At 44.4% G+C, this 19,065-nt stretch overlaps 1 protein-coding gene across 1 annotated transcript in view; it reads right to left on the bottom strand.

Annotated features, from left to right (window-relative positions):
* Window positions 1–5,001: 5,001 nt before the first annotated feature.
* Window positions 5,002–19,065, bottom strand: part of Ehhadh (enoyl-CoA hydratase and 3-hydroxyacyl CoA dehydrogenase) — a 33,473-nt gene continuing 19,409 nt past the window's right edge. The window contains 3 exon segments of the mRNA NM_133606.3: window positions 5,002–7,171; window positions 10,061–10,402; window positions 18,205–18,309. Of these exon segments, the coding sequence (NP_598290.1) occupies window positions 5,910–7,171; window positions 10,061–10,402; window positions 18,205–18,309 (1,709 nt within the window). The 3' untranslated portion in view covers window positions 5,002–5,909.

Raw genomic sequence — 19,065 nt, 5'->3', positions numbered from 1 at the left:
CTTGCCTGGAAGGCTGGTGTTTCAGCTTGTACAGTTCGGTACCGGGTGATACTACAAGTGTCTTTTCTCCCCTAGCAGCCTGCTTAGCACCTTCTAGAATGATGAAAGTTGACCAGCTGGGAGGAAGTGTTCTAGTTGGTTTGAGATAGACTTTTCTATGTCCCACATGTAAGGTATATAAAGTATAATGCTTTTTTCTGCTGCCCAAAAGCACTCACCCTAAAAAATACTGCATAAGAAAGAGCCTAAAGTTCTACACAGAGGTACAGTTATACTTCTGCGTTTTCGGAAAATAAATGTAGTCCCAGATGGTTCCTGATACGTCTGCCCAGGACATCCAGAGACCACCAGATCAATGAGGCATCTGAAGGTAGATGATAAAACACCCTATCAAGAGAAGACGTCCCAAGAGGAAGGGCAAACTGGTAACCTGGGAAGACTTCAGGACTCTAACTTATCAAGCTAAGACTTTGGGGGAAACGGCAAGGACATTATTATACTATTGGCTCCCCATCATACTGTTATGATGTTGTTATGTTTAATGGCTGTCATTACCTGTTTAATTATCAGCTTGTCTATGCAGACAAGTGCTTTTGTCATACCCCGATAAGAGACAGTGCGATATCGTTTTGCCATGCTAAGGGTTATTTACAAAGGTTTGTGTGGAATAAGCTGTATCACACCCATTTTGCTCGGTAGGTCTTCACAACCAATCAATTAAGAGAGCTCTCTCCAAAAAAAAATTGTGATAATTAGTAGAACTCTTAAAATGCAGCAAAAATATTAGCAGAAATGCATCTGGAGACGGTGAGCTGAGGAGCACTGCTTCAGACTAGCCACGGAGGCAGTGCGTTCTGCCACAGCCTCTGTTATGGGAAGCCATAAATGTTAAACACACAGGGGCCTCTCCTAAATGGAGGATAAATATCTGTTTTCACACCCAGAAAGCTGGGAGTGGATACTGTTAATGACCTGGTGACCTTTTTGCTATCTGTGAAGGCAGACCTCACCCAAGACATTTATTTATCCAGACTCTTCCCTCTGTAGACTTTTATCTTAGCCCCCAGTTACTAGAACCTCCTCAGGGGAGATGACACATGTATTTCATAGCCTGGGACCTCTATGCTATCTCTGTCCGAGAACACACTAGGTTCTAAGCCTTTAAGTAGTCCCGCCCTAAGCTTCATTGTGCTCGGAATGACTCTTCCCGAATCATACTGCGTTTAAATGTGCTGGCAATGAACCGCATAGCAGCAGACTCCCCAAGTTTGATCCAGGTTCATGATGTCAATCAGAACTGAGTTTTCACCTCTTCGTGGTCATTGCCCCCTGCCTGATGCCTGAGCATCTCTCTTGGTCTGTGTTGTCTCTTCTTCCATGTTACCTGTGTTCTACTACCCCTCTGTTGACTGACTGACTGACTGACTGACTGACTGACGAGACAAGGTCTCTCTGTAGACCAGTGAATTCACAAAGCCCTCACTGCCTCTTCGGCCTCCTGAGTGCTGGGATTAAAAGTGCTCACCATTGTCCCTGGCACTTGCTATTATTATTTTTTAGGTTGACTTGTGAGTGTGCTCTCAGATGGCTTTTCATGTTCCGTTGGTCCTTCCATTCACTCCCTGGTTTCCCGTACTCCTATGCTCTTCCTTGCTTAAGCCTTTCTTTCCCGTGCATTCTGCCTCTCTGTTTTCTTTTTACCTATAACCTCCTAGGACACTTTTTTTTATGTGCCTCGGGGCCCCTTTCAAGTTGCCTGGCTTACACGTATGCTCCAAGTTATACACACAGAACAAAAGATTTAAAGCTGGGATCTGCCTGTAGTGAGGTACTTCACACCATGTGATTTTCTCCAGTTCCATCCATTTACCTGAAATTTTCATTTCATTTTTCTTTACAGTTGCGTGATATTCCACTGTGTATATGGACCATATTTTTCTTATCGGGTCACCTAGTTGTGGAATCTGGGTTGATGCCACTTAGCCATCATGAACAATGCATGTGGCGTGTGGATGTTCAACTGTCTCTGTAGTAGGATTTAAGGGCATTGGGTGTGTATCCAGGAACAGTATAGCTGGGTCACTTGGCAGTTCTATTTCATGTGTTAAAGAAATTTCCAGACTGATTTCCTAGCTGCACTAGTCTACTCTCTCACTGTCAGTGTATGCAGGTTCCCTTCCCCAGCATCCACATCAGCATTTGTTATCATATGCATTATGATGATGGTCATTATAATGGTGGTCATAGTGATGATGATCATTGTGATGGTGGTCATTGTGATGGTGGTCATTGTAATGGTGGTGATTGTGATAGTGGTCATTGTGATGGTGGTCATTGTGTTGGTGGTCTTTGTGATGGTGGTCATTGTGATGATGGTCATTGTAATGATGGTCATTGTGATGGTGGTCATTATGATGGTGGTCATTGTAATGGTAGGCATTATAATGGTTGGGATACAATGGACTCAACATAGGGTTAATCTGCATTTCTATGATGGCTAAGAAAGTCAGACCATTGGGAACAAGCCAAAGAAACTTGTCCTAAGTACAGCCATTTTGTTTCAGACTCCATTTAATCCCAGGGGGAAACTAAGTTCATGGACCCAGCCCTAAGGGTAGCTGGGAACTTTCTAAAAACTGAACAACTTCTGCTATTCATCTTCTGTTTCAGAGCATAATGACTGTTCTGTCCCTAACTACAGCTCCCATTATTCATCCTTTGTTCCCCCAAAACATAATGACTGTTTCTAACTACAAAGGAACAAGTGGATTTGATTGGTTGGATTGTAAAACCTACATTTTGTATCAGTTGACAGAGATTAACCATATAAGGAAAGCCCTTATCTCTAAATCCTTATTGGTGGAAAAATAACTTGGCACAGATGTTTGTAATTTTGAAGTTTAAATACTCTGTAATATTCTGCCTGGAGGCAGGGCAGTGGGAGGGTCAGAGTTCCGCTCCTGAGTCTGTTCTGCAGCCCTCAAAAATCAGTAGTGGCTTGTTTACCATAAAGTTTTGTCATTTGCATGGACCTGATGTTTTTAAGTTATGTTGGATCTAAGTAGACCCCAAAATAGAGTATTTTTAAAGTGCTTCCTAGCCATTTTTATTTCTTCTTTTGGGAATTTCCTGTCTAGTTCTATAGCCCATTTTTAAAATGAGTTATTTTCTTAACATTTACTCTTGAGTTCTTTTTATATTCTAGACACTCATACTCTACAGTCTATAGCTGGCAAGGATTTTCTCCCACTCTTTGGCCCGCCTATTCACTGGGTTCACATTTCATTTGCTGTCCAGATGCCTTGAGATCCCACATGGCGATTGTTGGTGTGATTTTTCTGTGTTACTGGAGTTTTATGCAGCAAGCTTTAACCTGTGCCTATAACTGGGAGAATGTGTCCTACTTTTTCAGGTCTTATGTGGAAGTCCTCGATCCATTTAAAGTTGAGGTGTTTTTCCAAACACTAAGATTTTGACTAATTCTTTGAGAATTTCTCCTAATATATGTTGACCATACTCACTCTCTCCCTCAACTCCCCTCAACTCTTACCCACATTCTTAGACAGCAACTTCTAGTCTTTCTTTTTTCTTCTTTTTATAAAAAACTTGAATCCAACTTCTGTTGCTCAACTACTCTTGGGAGTGGTACTTGCTCTGGAGTGTGGTTCAACCTACCCAGGGTTACACCATTAATGAAAACCAACATTTGTACCACTATTGCACCTATGGATGCACCTGAGCAGGCCAGTCATTGTTACCCCTCATTGGGTTCACGGCTGGATGAGACTGATACTCGTTTGTATCTTCCAGTGACAGGCAGAGCCCCTTCTAGCACTACGAAAACTGGCCAGTATGGGTCAGTACCAGCTTGGTTTCTCCATGTTCAGTGATTCAAGTATACAATGTTTTCAGCAATAGGATCTTACTGTCAAGTTATGGTGGGTAACCAAGAGCAATAGCAATAGTTTATAAGGTTCGGGTGTCCATGGAACCTCACTGACCAACATGGGAGTTGAGAGGTTTCTTTGTGCAAGATAAAAGAATCTCTTTTTTCATTTCTATGCATATTGATAACCACGTTTCCCAGTATTACTTGTTGAAGAGTTTGTCCTTCCTCCAGTGTATATTTTTGTCATCTTTGTCAATGATCATAGCTGTAGTTACATGGACTTTAGGCCTCCAATTCTATTCCACTGAGCCATGTTGCCTGTTTGTGCCAGGACCGTGGCATTGTTATGGCTACAAGCTGGAGTCAGGTATGGCAATTCTGCCACTGGTATTCTGTGTGATGCTAGTCTTGTCTTTTTGTGCTGCCACGTAACTTTTGAGGTTGTTTCTCCATGTGTTTATGAAGACTGGTGAGGTCGGAGGACAACTTTGTGAAGTTGGTGCTCTCCTTCCACCTTCGCATGGGTTCCAGAAAGTGAACTCATGTCATCAAGCCTGTGTGGCTGCCGTGTCACCCACTGAGCCATCTCACTGGTCCTTCTGCTGCTTTAATTAGAAGATGTTTTAAGAACTCAACAGAAGTTCGCCCATGGCTTGTGGAAAAGCCGATATGATCACCTTAAGAAGTTAATTTAGAGTTTTTGTTCAAAGCTACAACTCCAAGAAATCCTTCGGAATGCCCCGAATTTAAATCAAATAACCCAAATGCTAATAATCCATATTTTAAAATTCCAAACTGAATTACAATGCAAGGCATATTCTCTGTTTTTTGCTTGTGTGGGATTTTGGAGTTTTGTTTTGGTTTTGTTTTGCTTTGTTTTGTTTTGCTTTGCTTTGCAATGGGGTCCCATGCTACCCACTCCAGCCCTTGAACTCCTGATTCCCGGTCGGCATCAGTCTGCCTCACCTCGGCATCCGTTTGTCTCACCATGTTGTCTCATGATGGAAAATTACTCCATTCACTTGAGATCTCTCCCGCAGAAATTCCAACAACTTTGTTTAGGTTAATAGATGAAGATATTATGAGAACACTTTTCTACACAATGAATCATTAATTTTATTAACTTTATTGAGATAGACTATATATATATGTATATATATATATATATATATATATATATAAAATATAATTCACTTTGAACCATTGAACTCAATGTGTTACAGATCCACCACTAGAGTAATTTTAGAAAATTTTATCAGCTCCCAAAGATACTCTGTACTAATCAGTAGTGATTTTTAACTTCTAACAGTTACAGCCTCGGGGCTGGGGATTTAGCTCAGTGGTTAGAGCGCTTACCTAGGAAGCGCAAGGCCCTGGGTTCGGTCCCCAGCTCCGAAAAAAAAAAAGGACCAAAAAATATATGCATGTATGAACAGTTACAGCCTTGGGCTACTCATCTATGTTGTCCACAGACCTGCATATCCTGGAATTTTATATCCACATCCATATGATGTGTGGCCTTATCTGCCTGCCTTCTCTGCCTGCCTCCCCTCACTCAGAACAGTGCTCTAACCCAGCACCATGTTACAACAGGTGGCAGTAACTTCACACAGCTGGAATGTGTCAAGTGCGTGTATATGCCACCTGTGTTGATCTGCTAAGGCCATTTGGGTTGTCAACTGGAGGTGTGAATTATTCTATTAGCAACATTTTGTATACGTTTTTGTTAGAGTGGGCAAACAGTCAAAAGAGAAGAATGCTTGTAGTAGTAAACATACATTCGTTGAATTTTTCCGATAGAAGTGCAGTCAGAGGTATAGACTAACTGTAGACATTCCTGAAGTCTGACCATTGGAATTATGAGGTAGAAAGATACAGAGAGGAGCTTTTACTGACCAGCTATCAGCAGCAGCAGCAGCAGCAATCATGATTTGTACTTCAGAGCGATCTGTTTGGATTTTAGGAAGGAATCATACTGAAATTAGGTGCCAACATACGTGGCAAAACGCAGAAGGCTGAATCACAGTTTGCTGCCGTGGGGCCCTGCCAAGCTTTGCCATTCCTTCAGAGGAGGGCTTCCCTGGGCTACCAGCCTTCTGAGGTAGTCACTGGGCTCCAGCTGGGGGATGTCAGGGTTCTGCCTGTAATATTTCTGCAGTTTCTCTAGAACTGTGGGCAACCCAACTGAGGCAGCATAGAACATGGGCCCGCCCTTGTGCCTTGGCCACCCGTACCCGTGCAAGTAGATGACATCAATGTGCTCTGGGCGAGCAGCCATCCCCTCCTCCAAGATGCGGAACGCCTCATTGATGAGGGAATATAAGCAACGCTCCAGGATCTCCTCCTTGCTGATGGTGCGCTGCTCGATGTGGTGAACCTCTCTATATTGTGACAGGAACGTAGAAAGCCAGGGATCAGGTTTGTGGATGCGACCCAGTGGCTTGTCATACTGATACCAGCCTTTACCTGTCTTCTGACCAAACCGCCCAGCTTCACAGAGCATATCGCCAAGTGGGGAGTACCTGCTGTTGCCCCTCTTTCGGACGGGGGTCCCTGGTGGCAATGATGGTCCAGTAAGGCCTTGCCCCTTGCGAATTTTCCAACCCACATCTAGCCCTGCGAGGTCTGACACTCTGAAGGGTCCCATTCTAAAACCAAACTCTTCTAAGACCCCGTCTACATCCTCTGGCTTGCTACCTTCCTCTAACAAGAAAAACCCCTGGTTGTAATAGGGAGCCAACATCCGATTCCCAACAAATCCATAGCAGTTGCCAACCACTACTCCAATCTTTCCGATCTTTTTGGACAAGCTCATAACTGTGGCGATGGTAGTAGGGGAAGAGTATCGGCTAGGAATGACCTCTAGCAACCTCATGACATGGGCTGGTGAGAAGAAGTGGGTGCCAATCACCAGCTGAGGGCGATCTGTGGAAGAAGCAATGTCGTCCACGTTCAGCGCCGAGGTATTGGTGCACAGAAAGGCTCCTGGCTTGCACAGGGCTGACAGCTCAGCAAAGACCTTTTTCTTCAGGTTCATGTCTTCGAACACTGCTTCAACCACCAAATCCACAGTTGAAAGTTCCTTTGTGGATGAGGAGAACCTGAGTTTTGGTTTTGCCGAAGCTTGGCCGTTCTGATGCGCTCTGGATGCTTCCTTCTCCAAGGTGAAAGTGATTATCTTCTTTGCAGCATCTAGCTGCTTTGGGTCTGACTCCACAGCAACCACAGAGATCCCCACTCTCGCAAAAGAAATGGCGATGCCTCGGCCCATCGTTCCCAAGCCTGCAGATTCGGAGAAAAGGAAAGAAAACGTGATTTGCTCTTACTGGGAGCCGAACAGTTAGCTGGTCACTGGTAGAACGCGTCTGTGGCAAAGTGACATTTTAAAAGATTGACCCCAGGGATAGAGCTGCTGGTCACTATCACTGTGTGATGATCACACACGAGGCCCTAGCTTCTGTGCCTGGCACCGACAACTCATAAGAACACTGGGGTTGGTCAGTGAACATAAATGTATTGAATAGTTCATGCACTGTTATGTGCTCCGGGGGGAGAGGGGGATATAAAAACCATTAGGATTCACATGCCCTCATCCACACAAGCTATTAGAACTAATAGACAAGGGCTGGAGAGATGGCTCAGTGGTTAAGAGCACTGAGTGCAGCACTGACTGCTCCTCCAGAGGTCCTGAGTTCAAATCCCAGCAACCACATGGTGGCTCGCAACCATCTGTAATGAGATGATCTGGTGAGTCTGAAGACAGCTACAGTGTACTTATGTATAATAAATAAATATATCTTAAAAAAAAAAAAGAACTAATAGACAAGTCCAGTCAAGTTTCAGGATCTAAAATCTGGACACGAGAGCACTGTGCTCCCTTTAATCATGATTCCCAGAGCTCTTCCACTCTGCTCACAGATTGGTACCTCACTCAGTTGTCATCAGAGAGGCCTCACCCAGCCACTGATGGAAACAGATGAAGAGACCCACAGCCAAACATTAGGAAGCGCTCAGGGAATCCTATGGAAGTTGGGAAGGAAGGATTGTAGGAGCCAGGGCGGTCAAGGACACCGCAAGAAAACTTCATAATCAACTAACCTGGGCTCACAGACATTGAGGCAACAATCGGGGACCTGCAGGGGTCTGACCTAGGCCCCGTGCATATATTTTAGAGTTGTACAGCTTGGCCTTCTTATGGGACTCCTAACAACGGGAGCAGGGCTGTCTCTGACTCTTTTGCCTGATTTTTGGGACCCCTTTCCTACTACTGGGTTGCCTCATCCAATCTTAATACAGGGGAGGTGCCCAGTCTTTACTGCAACTTGATATGCCATATTTGGCAACTTGATATCCCTGGAAGGCCTGCCCCTTCCCAAGGATTAGTGGGCATGTGCCGGGGAGGAAATTGGAGGAGAGGAGAGGAAACTGTGGTTTGGGTGTAAATAATATTAGTGCACATAGAGAAATAAATATTTTAAAATTACTATTGCTTTTGTGTCATAGACATCATTAGGAGGAGCTGGGCGTCCCTGTCTGTCCTTTCTGCCTATTCCTTTTGAAGCAGGGACCTCTCTTTTAAGAGGCAGAGGGTTTGTGTCTTTTCATCTAGTCCGGAAGCCAGCAAGCACAGTCATATTCTTGTCTTGGCCACCCTCCCTAGAGCAGGTGTTACAGGTGTTTGGGGGCTGCTCAACTTATCATACAGATGCTGGGATCAAAACTCTGATATTCACAGCCTCAAAGCAGTTACTCTTAACTGCTGAGTCATCTCTCCCGCCCCAGTGTATTTCCACATATTAACAATGAACTGTATGAAAATAAGAAGGAAATTCTACCTACACTAACATAAAAAATAATTATACTTTTGGAATACATTTAACAAAGGAGGGCTTGTGTTCTAAAAACCAATGAAACACCATTGAAAAATTAAAGAGTGGCCAGGGTATTTATTGTTCAGTGTTAGAGGGCCTGTATGCACAAGGCTCAGAGTCTGATCCCTCACATTTAAAAAAAAAGAAAGAAAAAAGAAAGAAGAGGGAGGGAAAGAAATAAAAAGAATCAAAGAGACCTAAATAGTGGCTGAAAGGAGACAGCCAATGTTCATGGACCAGAAAAAAATTCAGTATTGTTAAGATGAAATATCAAATTAATCTGTAAAGCCAATGCAGGCACTATACCACCCCAACTCCTTGTATAAATTAACACCAGATTCTAAAATTCATACAGAAATGCAAGAAACCTAGAAGAGTCAAAAACAGTATTTTTAAAAATTGGAGATGGGGCTGGGGAGATGGCTCAGCAGTTAAAAGCACTGGCTGCTCTTCTGGAGGTCCAGAGTTCAATTCCCAGCTCACAACCATCTGTAATGGGACTCAATGCCCTGTTCTGATGTGTCTGAAGACAGCAACGCTGTACTCACATACCTTAGATAAATTAAATCTTAAAAACAAATCGGGGAAGTCATTCTTCCCAGTTTCGATAATTAGGACAAACTGCAGTAGTCAAGGCAGCGAACAGATGGTTTATGCTGAGAGTTGGAAACAAACTCCACTCATATGGCCGATGTGTGGACAGAACTGCCACAGTTGGGAGGTCCTTACAGCTGACCCACAGAATGGAGAGAGTTCGTGGGCTCCAGCAAGAATTAACAAGTGTTAACATGAGTACCATGTTCAACAAAATAATAGCTTCCCCGAGAAAGTGACATTTGAAATGTGCTGTGTTTTTTGTACACAACAGTGCCGTTGCACATATGAACCAACAACAGCTTTGACCACACATGCAAGACCAGTTCAACATGGGGTTGGACAAAATCCCAGCATAAAGGAGAGGAGGGCAGGGAGTCCATCTGCAAGCCTAGGAGCTACTGGCCAGTAATGGCTGTTGGCACAAGAAGAGTCAGTTTTCTTTAAGGATGAGTCCATCCTCTCTGAAGGCTTCCCATGTTCCAGTAGATGGCCTTACACCCATGGACATGTTAGCAGCATTAAGTGGCTTCTGTGATTTTGAAAAAGAGAGAGAACACATGAAGTCGGGAGAAAATAGTGGTGGGGGAGGGTAAGGAAGGAACTGAAGGGAAGGGAGTGGGGAGCTAGAGCCAGACACAGTGTACACGTGTATGAACTTCTCAATCGATTAGAAGAAACTCACAGGTTTGAAGAATGTCCTTACCAAGAACGCCAACTGAGGAGACGGGTTGAGCAGAGGCTGTTTTCCAAGACGCTCCTGAGGGAGTTGACCACTTATTTGCAGACTTTTCAGCAAAGAAGGCATACTGTAGGGCTTTAGCCTGCCCGGATGCCCGGAGGTACATAAACAGCTTTTCCTCTTCCTTGATGCCTACTTCGTAGGGATGCTTCACAGAGGCCTGGATTGAGCGGACACACGTCTCCGGAGCCAGGACACCAGGGTACTGTTTTCGTACCTTGGCGATGGCTTCTGCAAAAACACTGTCCATGTTGGGCAAGCTTGGAACTGGCTTGTTAAAGATCCTGCGGGGTTCTATGGGTTTATCTGAAAGGGATTGCAAAAGATCAGAGTACCGTTAGCATAGCAGGAAGGGAACAGGACTGCACGAGAGCAAAACAATGGTGCATGGCTCCTACGACCCAATTAGACGCCATGCATTACAATATATAATGAAACACAGATTCCAAGTCTGCAATCTTAGTAACTTCAGACCGTAAAGTAAAATTTAGAAGATCTAAAGTATTGTGTTACTAATTCAGACATGAAAGTTGCATTCTCTTTTTATTCTGAGGTCAAGACAACTTTATAATATATTGAATATTAATTATTGTGTTACTAATTCAGACATGAAAGGTGCATTCTCTTTTTATTCTGAGGTCAAGACAACTTTATAATATATTGAATATTAATTATTGTGTTACTAATTCAGACATGAAAGGTGCATTCTCTTTTTATTCTGAGGTCAAGACAACTTTATAATATACTGAATATTAATCTGTCTGCACAGAGTACAGTTCTTAGTACTCATATTTCAAAATTATTCACATTTTTCCTAATAATGACAAAACCTTTAGACTACCATAACAGACAGGAATGTTATACGAGGCAATGATTGCCAATGAAAAAGAATTGAAAGTTCATTGATAAGGTGTTCCAGGATAGTGAATTAATTTTTAATACAGGAGGAAAGATAACCCACAGGGCAAAAAAGAGTCTTTTTTTTCTTCCCCCCAAAAGGTGGTAGTATAGCTGGATACACAGGTGGGAGAACTGATACACAGGTGGGAGAACTGATACACAGGTGGGAGAACTGATACACAGTGGGAGAACTGATACCAGTGGGAGAACTGATACACAGGTAGGAGAACTTGATACATAGGTACTAAGTAAATGAATTCTGTTCCCTGCCAAGCATCCGCAATCCTCAAAACAAACTATAATTTCACCGAATTCCTAATACTATAATTTTTTTCTAGGAAAAAAAAACCAGAACTTGAGTTAGGCATCAGAACCATGTGGTTCTATAATCTTCTTAATTTAATGGAATGATTTTTAAATCAGATAAAAACACACACCAAATCAGTTACCAAAACTCAGCACCACCTAATGGGTTCTACTAAGGGTTACTAGGTCCAGCATGAACCATCTGCATAAATGTACCCCTAAGACAGTCAGACAGAGCCTATCACAGCATAAATGTACCCCTAAGATAATCAGACAGAGAGCCTATCAGAGCTTATGAACCACTAAGACAGTCAGACAGAGAGCCTATCTCAGCTTATGACATACATACAGCCATTACAGAAGAACGCAGAGCTGACAGCCATGTGCCAAGGAGTTTCAGGAAGCAAGAGAACAGTCTAGATAGCATCACATATAGTGGGGATTCTGAAATCTCATACTGTTTTGGGTTTTTTGTTTGTTTGTTTTGTTTTGTTTTTAAGCTAAATGTGAGACCATAACTTGATTACACAAACATTAATTACCCGTACCAGTGAGAAGGCTTTTAAGTGAATGCCACCCTATTGGACAGTGTTTCTCAACCTAGGGATTGTCACCCTTCTGGGGGTCAAATGACTTTTTCATAGGGGTTACCTGAGACCATCAGAAAACAGATATTTACATTAGGACACATACAGTAGCAAAATTACAGTTATGAAGTAGCGACGAAATCATCTTAGGATTGGGGTGTACCACACGAGGAGCTGCATTAGGAAGGCCGAGGACCACTGCTATCGGACATAAAAGTCATTTTCAGATGGGAGTGCAGCAGGTTAGCAACGTGTAGTCCCTCCTCACCCCTGTCTTTGGAGAGAGAACCATGAGCTAGGGCCCTCAGTTACTCAGTGTATCAGCCCAGCCCACCATGCAGGGGAGAGGCAGGTTTAACAAGGAAGGTGAGGTCTGTGCAGGCAACGCCGGTGTTATTCGTGGATGGCCAATGGGCTGTGGCCTCACCCACTTGGGACCCTGCAGACCTGGAATGCTACATGTGAGCCTGCTATTGTATGGCCCCCTCCATGACCAGAACTGCTTTCCAACACCACAACACACCAGCTTTCTTTGAAAGGTTTAAGAAATTCAAATGTCTACTTCTCATCACACACATACTTAAAACGGTTTCAGGACAGAGGCAGAACACGATCTGAAAAACATTAGTGTCTGGCCTCATAGAGGGCCAGGAGCAGACTTAGGCCTGGGAGTCACTTCCGGAGGACATCTGCAGTTGCCGGCAAGTTCGCCCTGACTCTGAGGAGTAAGAAGGCACCTACACCGCGCGCAGACAATGACAGCCTCTGGCAGTACTGCCCGAGAGTTTAGCATCAGCTTCTGGGGAAAGAGGAAGGCTGGGGACTGGAAGGAGGGCTCAGTGGTTAAGAGCACAGGCTGCTCTTCCAGAGGTCCTGAGTTCAATTCCCAGCAACCACATGGTGGCTCACAAACTCCCAGTTATAGGATCTGGTACCCTCCAGGCCTGTGACCACTTCTACCCTTGGCTCTGCTCACAAGTTTTGACAAAACTATGTGACAAAATGTGATCATCTCCCACACACCCTTCTGCCAACGGTGCAGAGATTATCAGTCTGGCTAACGAGACCCAATGTGTGGCTCACATAAATTGTTGCCTTAGAGACAAAGACTCCTTTCCTCGTACTCTGACCCAATGTGCTGCACCCGTGTTAGAGACTCCACAATTGACTGAGAGAACGGTTGCGTATCCTCAACTCCAGGAAGGCTACTCACTGTGGGTGACACCTCAAGAGGAGGCTTCCTGTGTAGGACAGATCCCTCAGTTCTTTGGAAATATTCAGAGAAAGAAAAAACAATAGATTACAAAGAGTAGGCAGTAAAATGAAAAGCAAGACCAAGGGAAAGCACTAGGAGCTCTTGGAAGCCACAAAATCCAAATGAACAGGGACCAAAGTCTTTGGGCAGAAATAGAATTGTTGAAAATGGACTAAGCATCCAGGGCAAAGGGCCTGAGCATCCTTTCCTGAGCTGAGACTCCCAGATGAATGCTCTCTGTGCCCAGCCCTCACACCAGGAACTTGGCATGGGGACTAGGAGTTCTTACCCAAGAGACCGCCAGGCTACTAGTCACAGGCAAGCGGGAATGAGTGGCACTTTACAAGGCCCCCCTTCCTCAGGGTGGGGCAAGGAATTCAAAGTGGCTCTGTTCTATCCCTTGTCTCTGGGATAAAGCCCGGTGGGATTCATATGTTAGGAAACATATAACACAGTGCTTAAGAGAACTGGCTGCTCTACCAGAGGTCCCGGGTTCAATTCCCAGCAACCACATGGTGGCTCACAACCATCTGTAATGGGATCTGACGTCCTCTTCTGGTGTGTCTGAGGACAGCGACAGTGTACTCACAAAATAAATAAACAAATCTTTACAAAATAAGATCTAATAACCATGTGGTTTAAATCTTAGTAAAAATTAACATGACTCCTCTTTCATGTTGTTTGTTTGTTTTTAAGGTTTGTAGAGACAGGCGCAGCAGCTTCTCCACTCCCTCCAGACCAGCACTTGTGACTCACTCCCCTCACTCATGTAGGGTGGAAAATGAAACCTTTGAGCTTCTTAATTTGACACTGGAGTAGTGACTGTGGCAATAGGCTGAAGGCTTTTTGACAGAAAATCCCTACTCAGTGAAGTTAGAGAACTGACGCTGTACAGCAAAACTAGCTTCGTAGAGGAGACTTCCCACACACGTACAAACACACATTAATGAGGGGTTGTCTGCTTATGAATCTGACCATCGAGGTGGTCCACCAGTTTCGTTTTGTCAAATGTTTACAGACCAATGGCTGCATTTAAAAGCAAATGAGAGAGGGAGAGAACAAGGAAATCACAAAAAGAAGAGTGTTAGATTAAAATGAAAAGCAGACGCGGGCAATTGTGCCTTTGTGAGATGATAAGGTCACGGACAGCAGTGAGGTGTTCAGACCTTTACTGCTGCCACCTCTTCTACTGTCCACCTATTACACCTATCTTCCCAAGGAGGTCACTGGGTCTCATGTAGCCAAGAACGGTCTTCTCTCCCTCCTGCCTCCACCTCAGAGAGCTGGGATTACAGCAGGGTGCCAACATCCACAGTTTTATGGGCTACGTGGATTGAACCCAGGGACCTCCTACATGTTAGGCAAGCACTCTATCACCCTCAACCTGAAATAGTCAAGATCGAAAACATTTGAGCTCAGGCAAAACAAACAAACAAAAACCCAATAGCAATAAAATCACTAGCATTTTCCATGGGATTCTATCCCTGAAACCCAAAGCAGACACTGGGGTGTGCTTGGTTATAGTAAGGCCGAACACTGAGATCCCCGCCAGTGCTGCCTTTGCTTTCTCAGAACATGGCCAGGAGTTAATTTTGTGGATCCCTTCTTTGTTAGAGACAAGAAAATTAAAAGAAGACCTATTGTGGTTCACACATGGCTAAGAGGAGAATGAAATCCTGATGTCCAATCCAGAGGTCATTTCCGAATCAGATGCACCCACCAAGACACTGGCATGCCTCTTTTCCCTCTGGGCAAATTCAATGGCTTGGAAAGTAGAAAAAAGAACAATATTTTTAATTATTTTATTTAAGTATTATTGTATGTGTATGTACAGGCACATATACCTGTGTGTATGTGTGTGTGTGAAATTCATGTCCTCAAAGACCAGTGAGGATTCAGAGTGGTAAAAACCAATTGTCCATCAGCTAAAGAAACTACGGAATACTCTTCAGTAGTGGAGAGTAGTCAGTTATTACTACATTGGACAACACAGGCGCCTCTCAAAAGCATGCAGAGTCCAACACTATGTGGATGTGGAATTCTAAAAGCAGAAAACTGCTGTGTCTTGAAGCCTCAGCTGAATGGCCTCTACCAGAAGGAGCCGGTTCTTTTTGAAATGAAAAATATATACCCTACTACTCTCTGGTGATAACCACACAACTGTAAACCATTACCAACACTCAGCAAATGCTACACCTAAAATGAATGGGTTTCACTGTTCATAAACGAAGCACTGAGAAAGCCTGAGGAAGCCCAGGGGCATTCGAACTCTATTTGTCTGGATTAGTACTCAAGTGGGGAATTGTAAATAAAGTCAATTACGATCTACACAATGAGGAATGCATACAGTTAAACATTAGAAATATGGGGGGGGGGGGCGGGACTAACAAAACCTAAGCTAGGAAAAAAATTGAAGCAAGGGATGGCGACATCTGCCACACATGTGCGAAGCCCGGAGTCTGACTCCCCGTGAGCCTCCCCGCACAGCCAGCGAGCAAACAGCAGACTGCACCACAGTAGAAGCAAAAGCCGCAGAGTAAGATTTGTGAGGTGGTTTTTTCCACTTACCGTTGTCTCCTGACGGTTTTCATAACTACTTTTACGGATTCTAACTAGCTATAGGTACAAAATGTATGTACATTTTTGTGTTTTTGTTTTTTTTTTTTCCTTTCTCTTCTTGGAATTGGAATCAAGCCTATGGTTTCACGCCGCAAGTACTTATTTTAGCATTCCTTCTCGTCTCCGCCACACAGTTACCAGGCAACAACCAGGTAACACCTGGTTTATTATGAAAAGCACTGTTTGGCCCTTCCTCTCTGTTACTCTCTTACTCTCTCTGCCTCTTCTCCCTCTCTTCCCACCCCTATCCCACCTCTCCATGTATTCCTGGCCAGTCTCTCCTCTCCTCTCCTCTCCTCTCCTCTCCTCTCCTCTCCTCTCCTCTCCTCTCCTCTCCTCTCCTCTCCTCTCCTCTCCTCTCCTGTCCCTCTTCTCTCTCTCTTCTCTCTCTCTCTCTCTCTCTCTCTCTCTCTCCCCCCTCCCCCCTGTCCCCCACCCTGTGTGTGTGTGTGTGTGTGTGTGTGTGTGTGTGTGCATGTGTGTATGCGCCTTTCTGTCTCTACTCCCTTCTCAACTCCCCTTCCTATGCCCTAAATAAACTCTATTCTATACTAAACTGTCATGTGGCTGGTGGGGAGGGTGGCTTGGCATGGGCCCACAGAGGCCCCCCTTTCACCTCACCATACTGCACTTCTATCAAACATATCCTTGGCTTCTCTCTCTCTCTCTCTCTCTCTCTCTCTCTCTCTCTCAACACAACACTTATCACTCAGGCAGAACCTCACTGCTGAAACATTTGTACATCACAAGCAAGTTTACACACCTCCATACACTCTTCTCAACAAAGTTTTAAAACCATCACAAATAACTGCCCCTAGCCAGAACCATAGGCAACCTAAGTTTTAAAGCAGACAATGGCTCGAGGTTGGGGTGCCACCAAGTGGACAAACTGTAATGTTGCTAAGACCAGGCATCGTTCTGTTTTATAAACTATAATGTTTACAGTTAACTTTAAAAGCTGAAAGGAATAAACACCACAGACCATAGTAAGAATAGTAGGCCTTGGTCCTTATCCTCTAAAGCACTCACAAAGCAGAAAAAAAAACAGAGAAGGACAGAACTTCCCATAGGAACCCAAGCTGCTATTGGTGGAGAGATGGCTCAGTGGTTAAGACGACTGACTGCTCTTCCAGAGGTCCTGAGTTCAATCCCAGCAACCACATGGTGGCTCACAACCATCTGTAAAGAGATCTGACGCCCTCTTCTGGTGTGTCTGAAGACAGCTACAGTGTACTCCTATATAATAAATAAATAAAATATTAAGAAAAATCAATGTGTGAACTTGAGGCCCATTCCTAGAATGGCCTAGGGCACTCTCTGCAAACAAATTGTGCAAGTCGATGCTCACAAGCTAGGTCGGTTCCAAGCTACGAGCCAGGTCAGTGCCCACAAGCTAAGCAGCCCTCCCTGGAGCACAGGGCCACAGACCTGTGACAGCAGCCTGGGAGGCAGAGCACCACTAGAGGCAGAACACTGCAGGTAGGACGCCTCCATGTGGGCAGGGCTTGCTGACTCCCGGTTAGAAGGCAGCGGTATTTTCCCATTGGTGCCCCTTATCTTTGTAGTGTGAATGCCACTGTCACACCAAAACTTAGTCGAACCATAAAAAAAGATGTTCAAAAAAAAAATTGGTCCCTGCCAGGGGCACACCTTGGAGTGACCACAAGCCTTCTGTCACTAAGAGACTAGCACACACTCCATACTGCCTGGAGCCCGACAGTCCTCACGAGTATTTTCTTAGGCAATTTTAGCCTCTGTGAGGGGCTCCAGCCTCCACAAACTTTCCCATAGAAGTTATCAAACCATTTGGCTTCTGTTGCGATTTTCTCACAAGAAGGCTAGTAGGAATTGAACTCTGGCTTTGCACTCATCTCCCAGCTATATCCTCAGCCACGGTTTCAAATTTTTCTAGATTTAAAGGCACAGCTTGAAGTTAAAAACAACAGCAAAAATCAGTGAGCCACTATGAGTAAGTGGTGCTAAAGGCACGCTTGGTCTGCAGGGATGGCAGGGGCAGAAGCTCCAGAGGCCATGCTGTCTCTGAGAGCTGTGCAGATCCCAACCACTCACATGTTTGTTCCTCTGTCTCAACTTTAATTCTACTTTTCAAGCAGAAAAACACTCACAGGGTATAAAATGCCCAAAGCTCACAAATGCAGTTCCTCTGCCCAGGAGCACTCCCGGAAGCTTCAGGCACAGCCAGCAGGCACGCATACCCATTCTCGGCATATACACCTTCTCTCCCACCCTACCTTGTTCTGTTATACTGTCTGCAAAGCACCACCTAAAATAACATTCTTTTCATTAGCTGATACAATGTACCAAGCGTTGAAGCTGCATTCTACTACATGGAGGCCCCATCAGCCACTTACGGGGTTCCTTAGTAGAATGCACACTTAGCATGTTCCTGATCTTGCACTATTTTTTTTATTATTGTTTACCTATAATCTTCTGAGCAAATTTGATGGCTTCTTCAACTGGGTCTGACTTCACGACTGCATCCAGAATTCCAAGCCTGAGTGCTTCATCTGCTGAAAGATATTTTCCTGGAGCAAAAGGGAATAAAAGAAATCAAAGAACGGTGTGAGAACAAACTGGGGCGTTGCTCTGTCTGGTGGGGAAGGTTGCCATTTCTGGAGATACCAACTGGTACGTGAAATGCCTAATGACCTGACTGGTGTACTTGATGATTTGTTTTTGAGACAGGGTCTCACCGTGTAGCTCTGACTGCCCAGGAATTCCACGCATAACCTAGGCTGGTCTCAAACTCAGAGATCCGCTTGTCTCTGACTCCTGTGCACCACCATGCTGGGGCCGGACTGTAGTGGTTGAACTGCACTACAGATGTAGCCACGAAGCTTGAATTCAAATGGCAGCTCTGATTCTTACTATTAGAGAAACGAGGGACTGTACAAGGACTCCGATTTCATCTCTGATAATGGAGGTGATTATGCTTACCACGGTAATTCTGAGTAAAAGAGTGATTCTGAGTGGTCTCTTTAGATCCTTATAGAGGTGTATAACCTGTGTGTCTCTACAGAAGTGGGAGAAATGGTTGGGTTTGGAGTGTAGTAGAAGAGGAAAGCAACAGAACGCAGGATATCTACATTGTATCTACTGCAAACCAGGAACTTTCTATGGAGAGTCCAAGGAAGCAGACACTTCAACAACTGCTCCTTCAATGTCCGGGCAGGGATGTGAAGCCCCTAATCCCAAGCTTATTGGAATCAGAGCTCTGCAGAGGGTCAGCAACTGCTACACCAACAGCTGTCCAAACCTCCTCTATTGAGGAGGTGTCAAGT

The sequence above is a fragment of the Rattus norvegicus genome, chromosome 11, assembly GCF_021556685.1.
Source record: "Rattus norvegicus strain SHRSP/BbbUtx chromosome 11, alternate assembly SHRSP_T2T, whole genome shotgun sequence".
NCBI classification, from domain to species: Eukaryota; Metazoa; Chordata; class Mammalia; order Rodentia; family Muridae; genus Rattus; species Rattus norvegicus.
The sequence above is the reverse complement of the archived record's forward strand: the minus strand, read 5'-3'. Positions and strand labels throughout refer to the sequence as shown.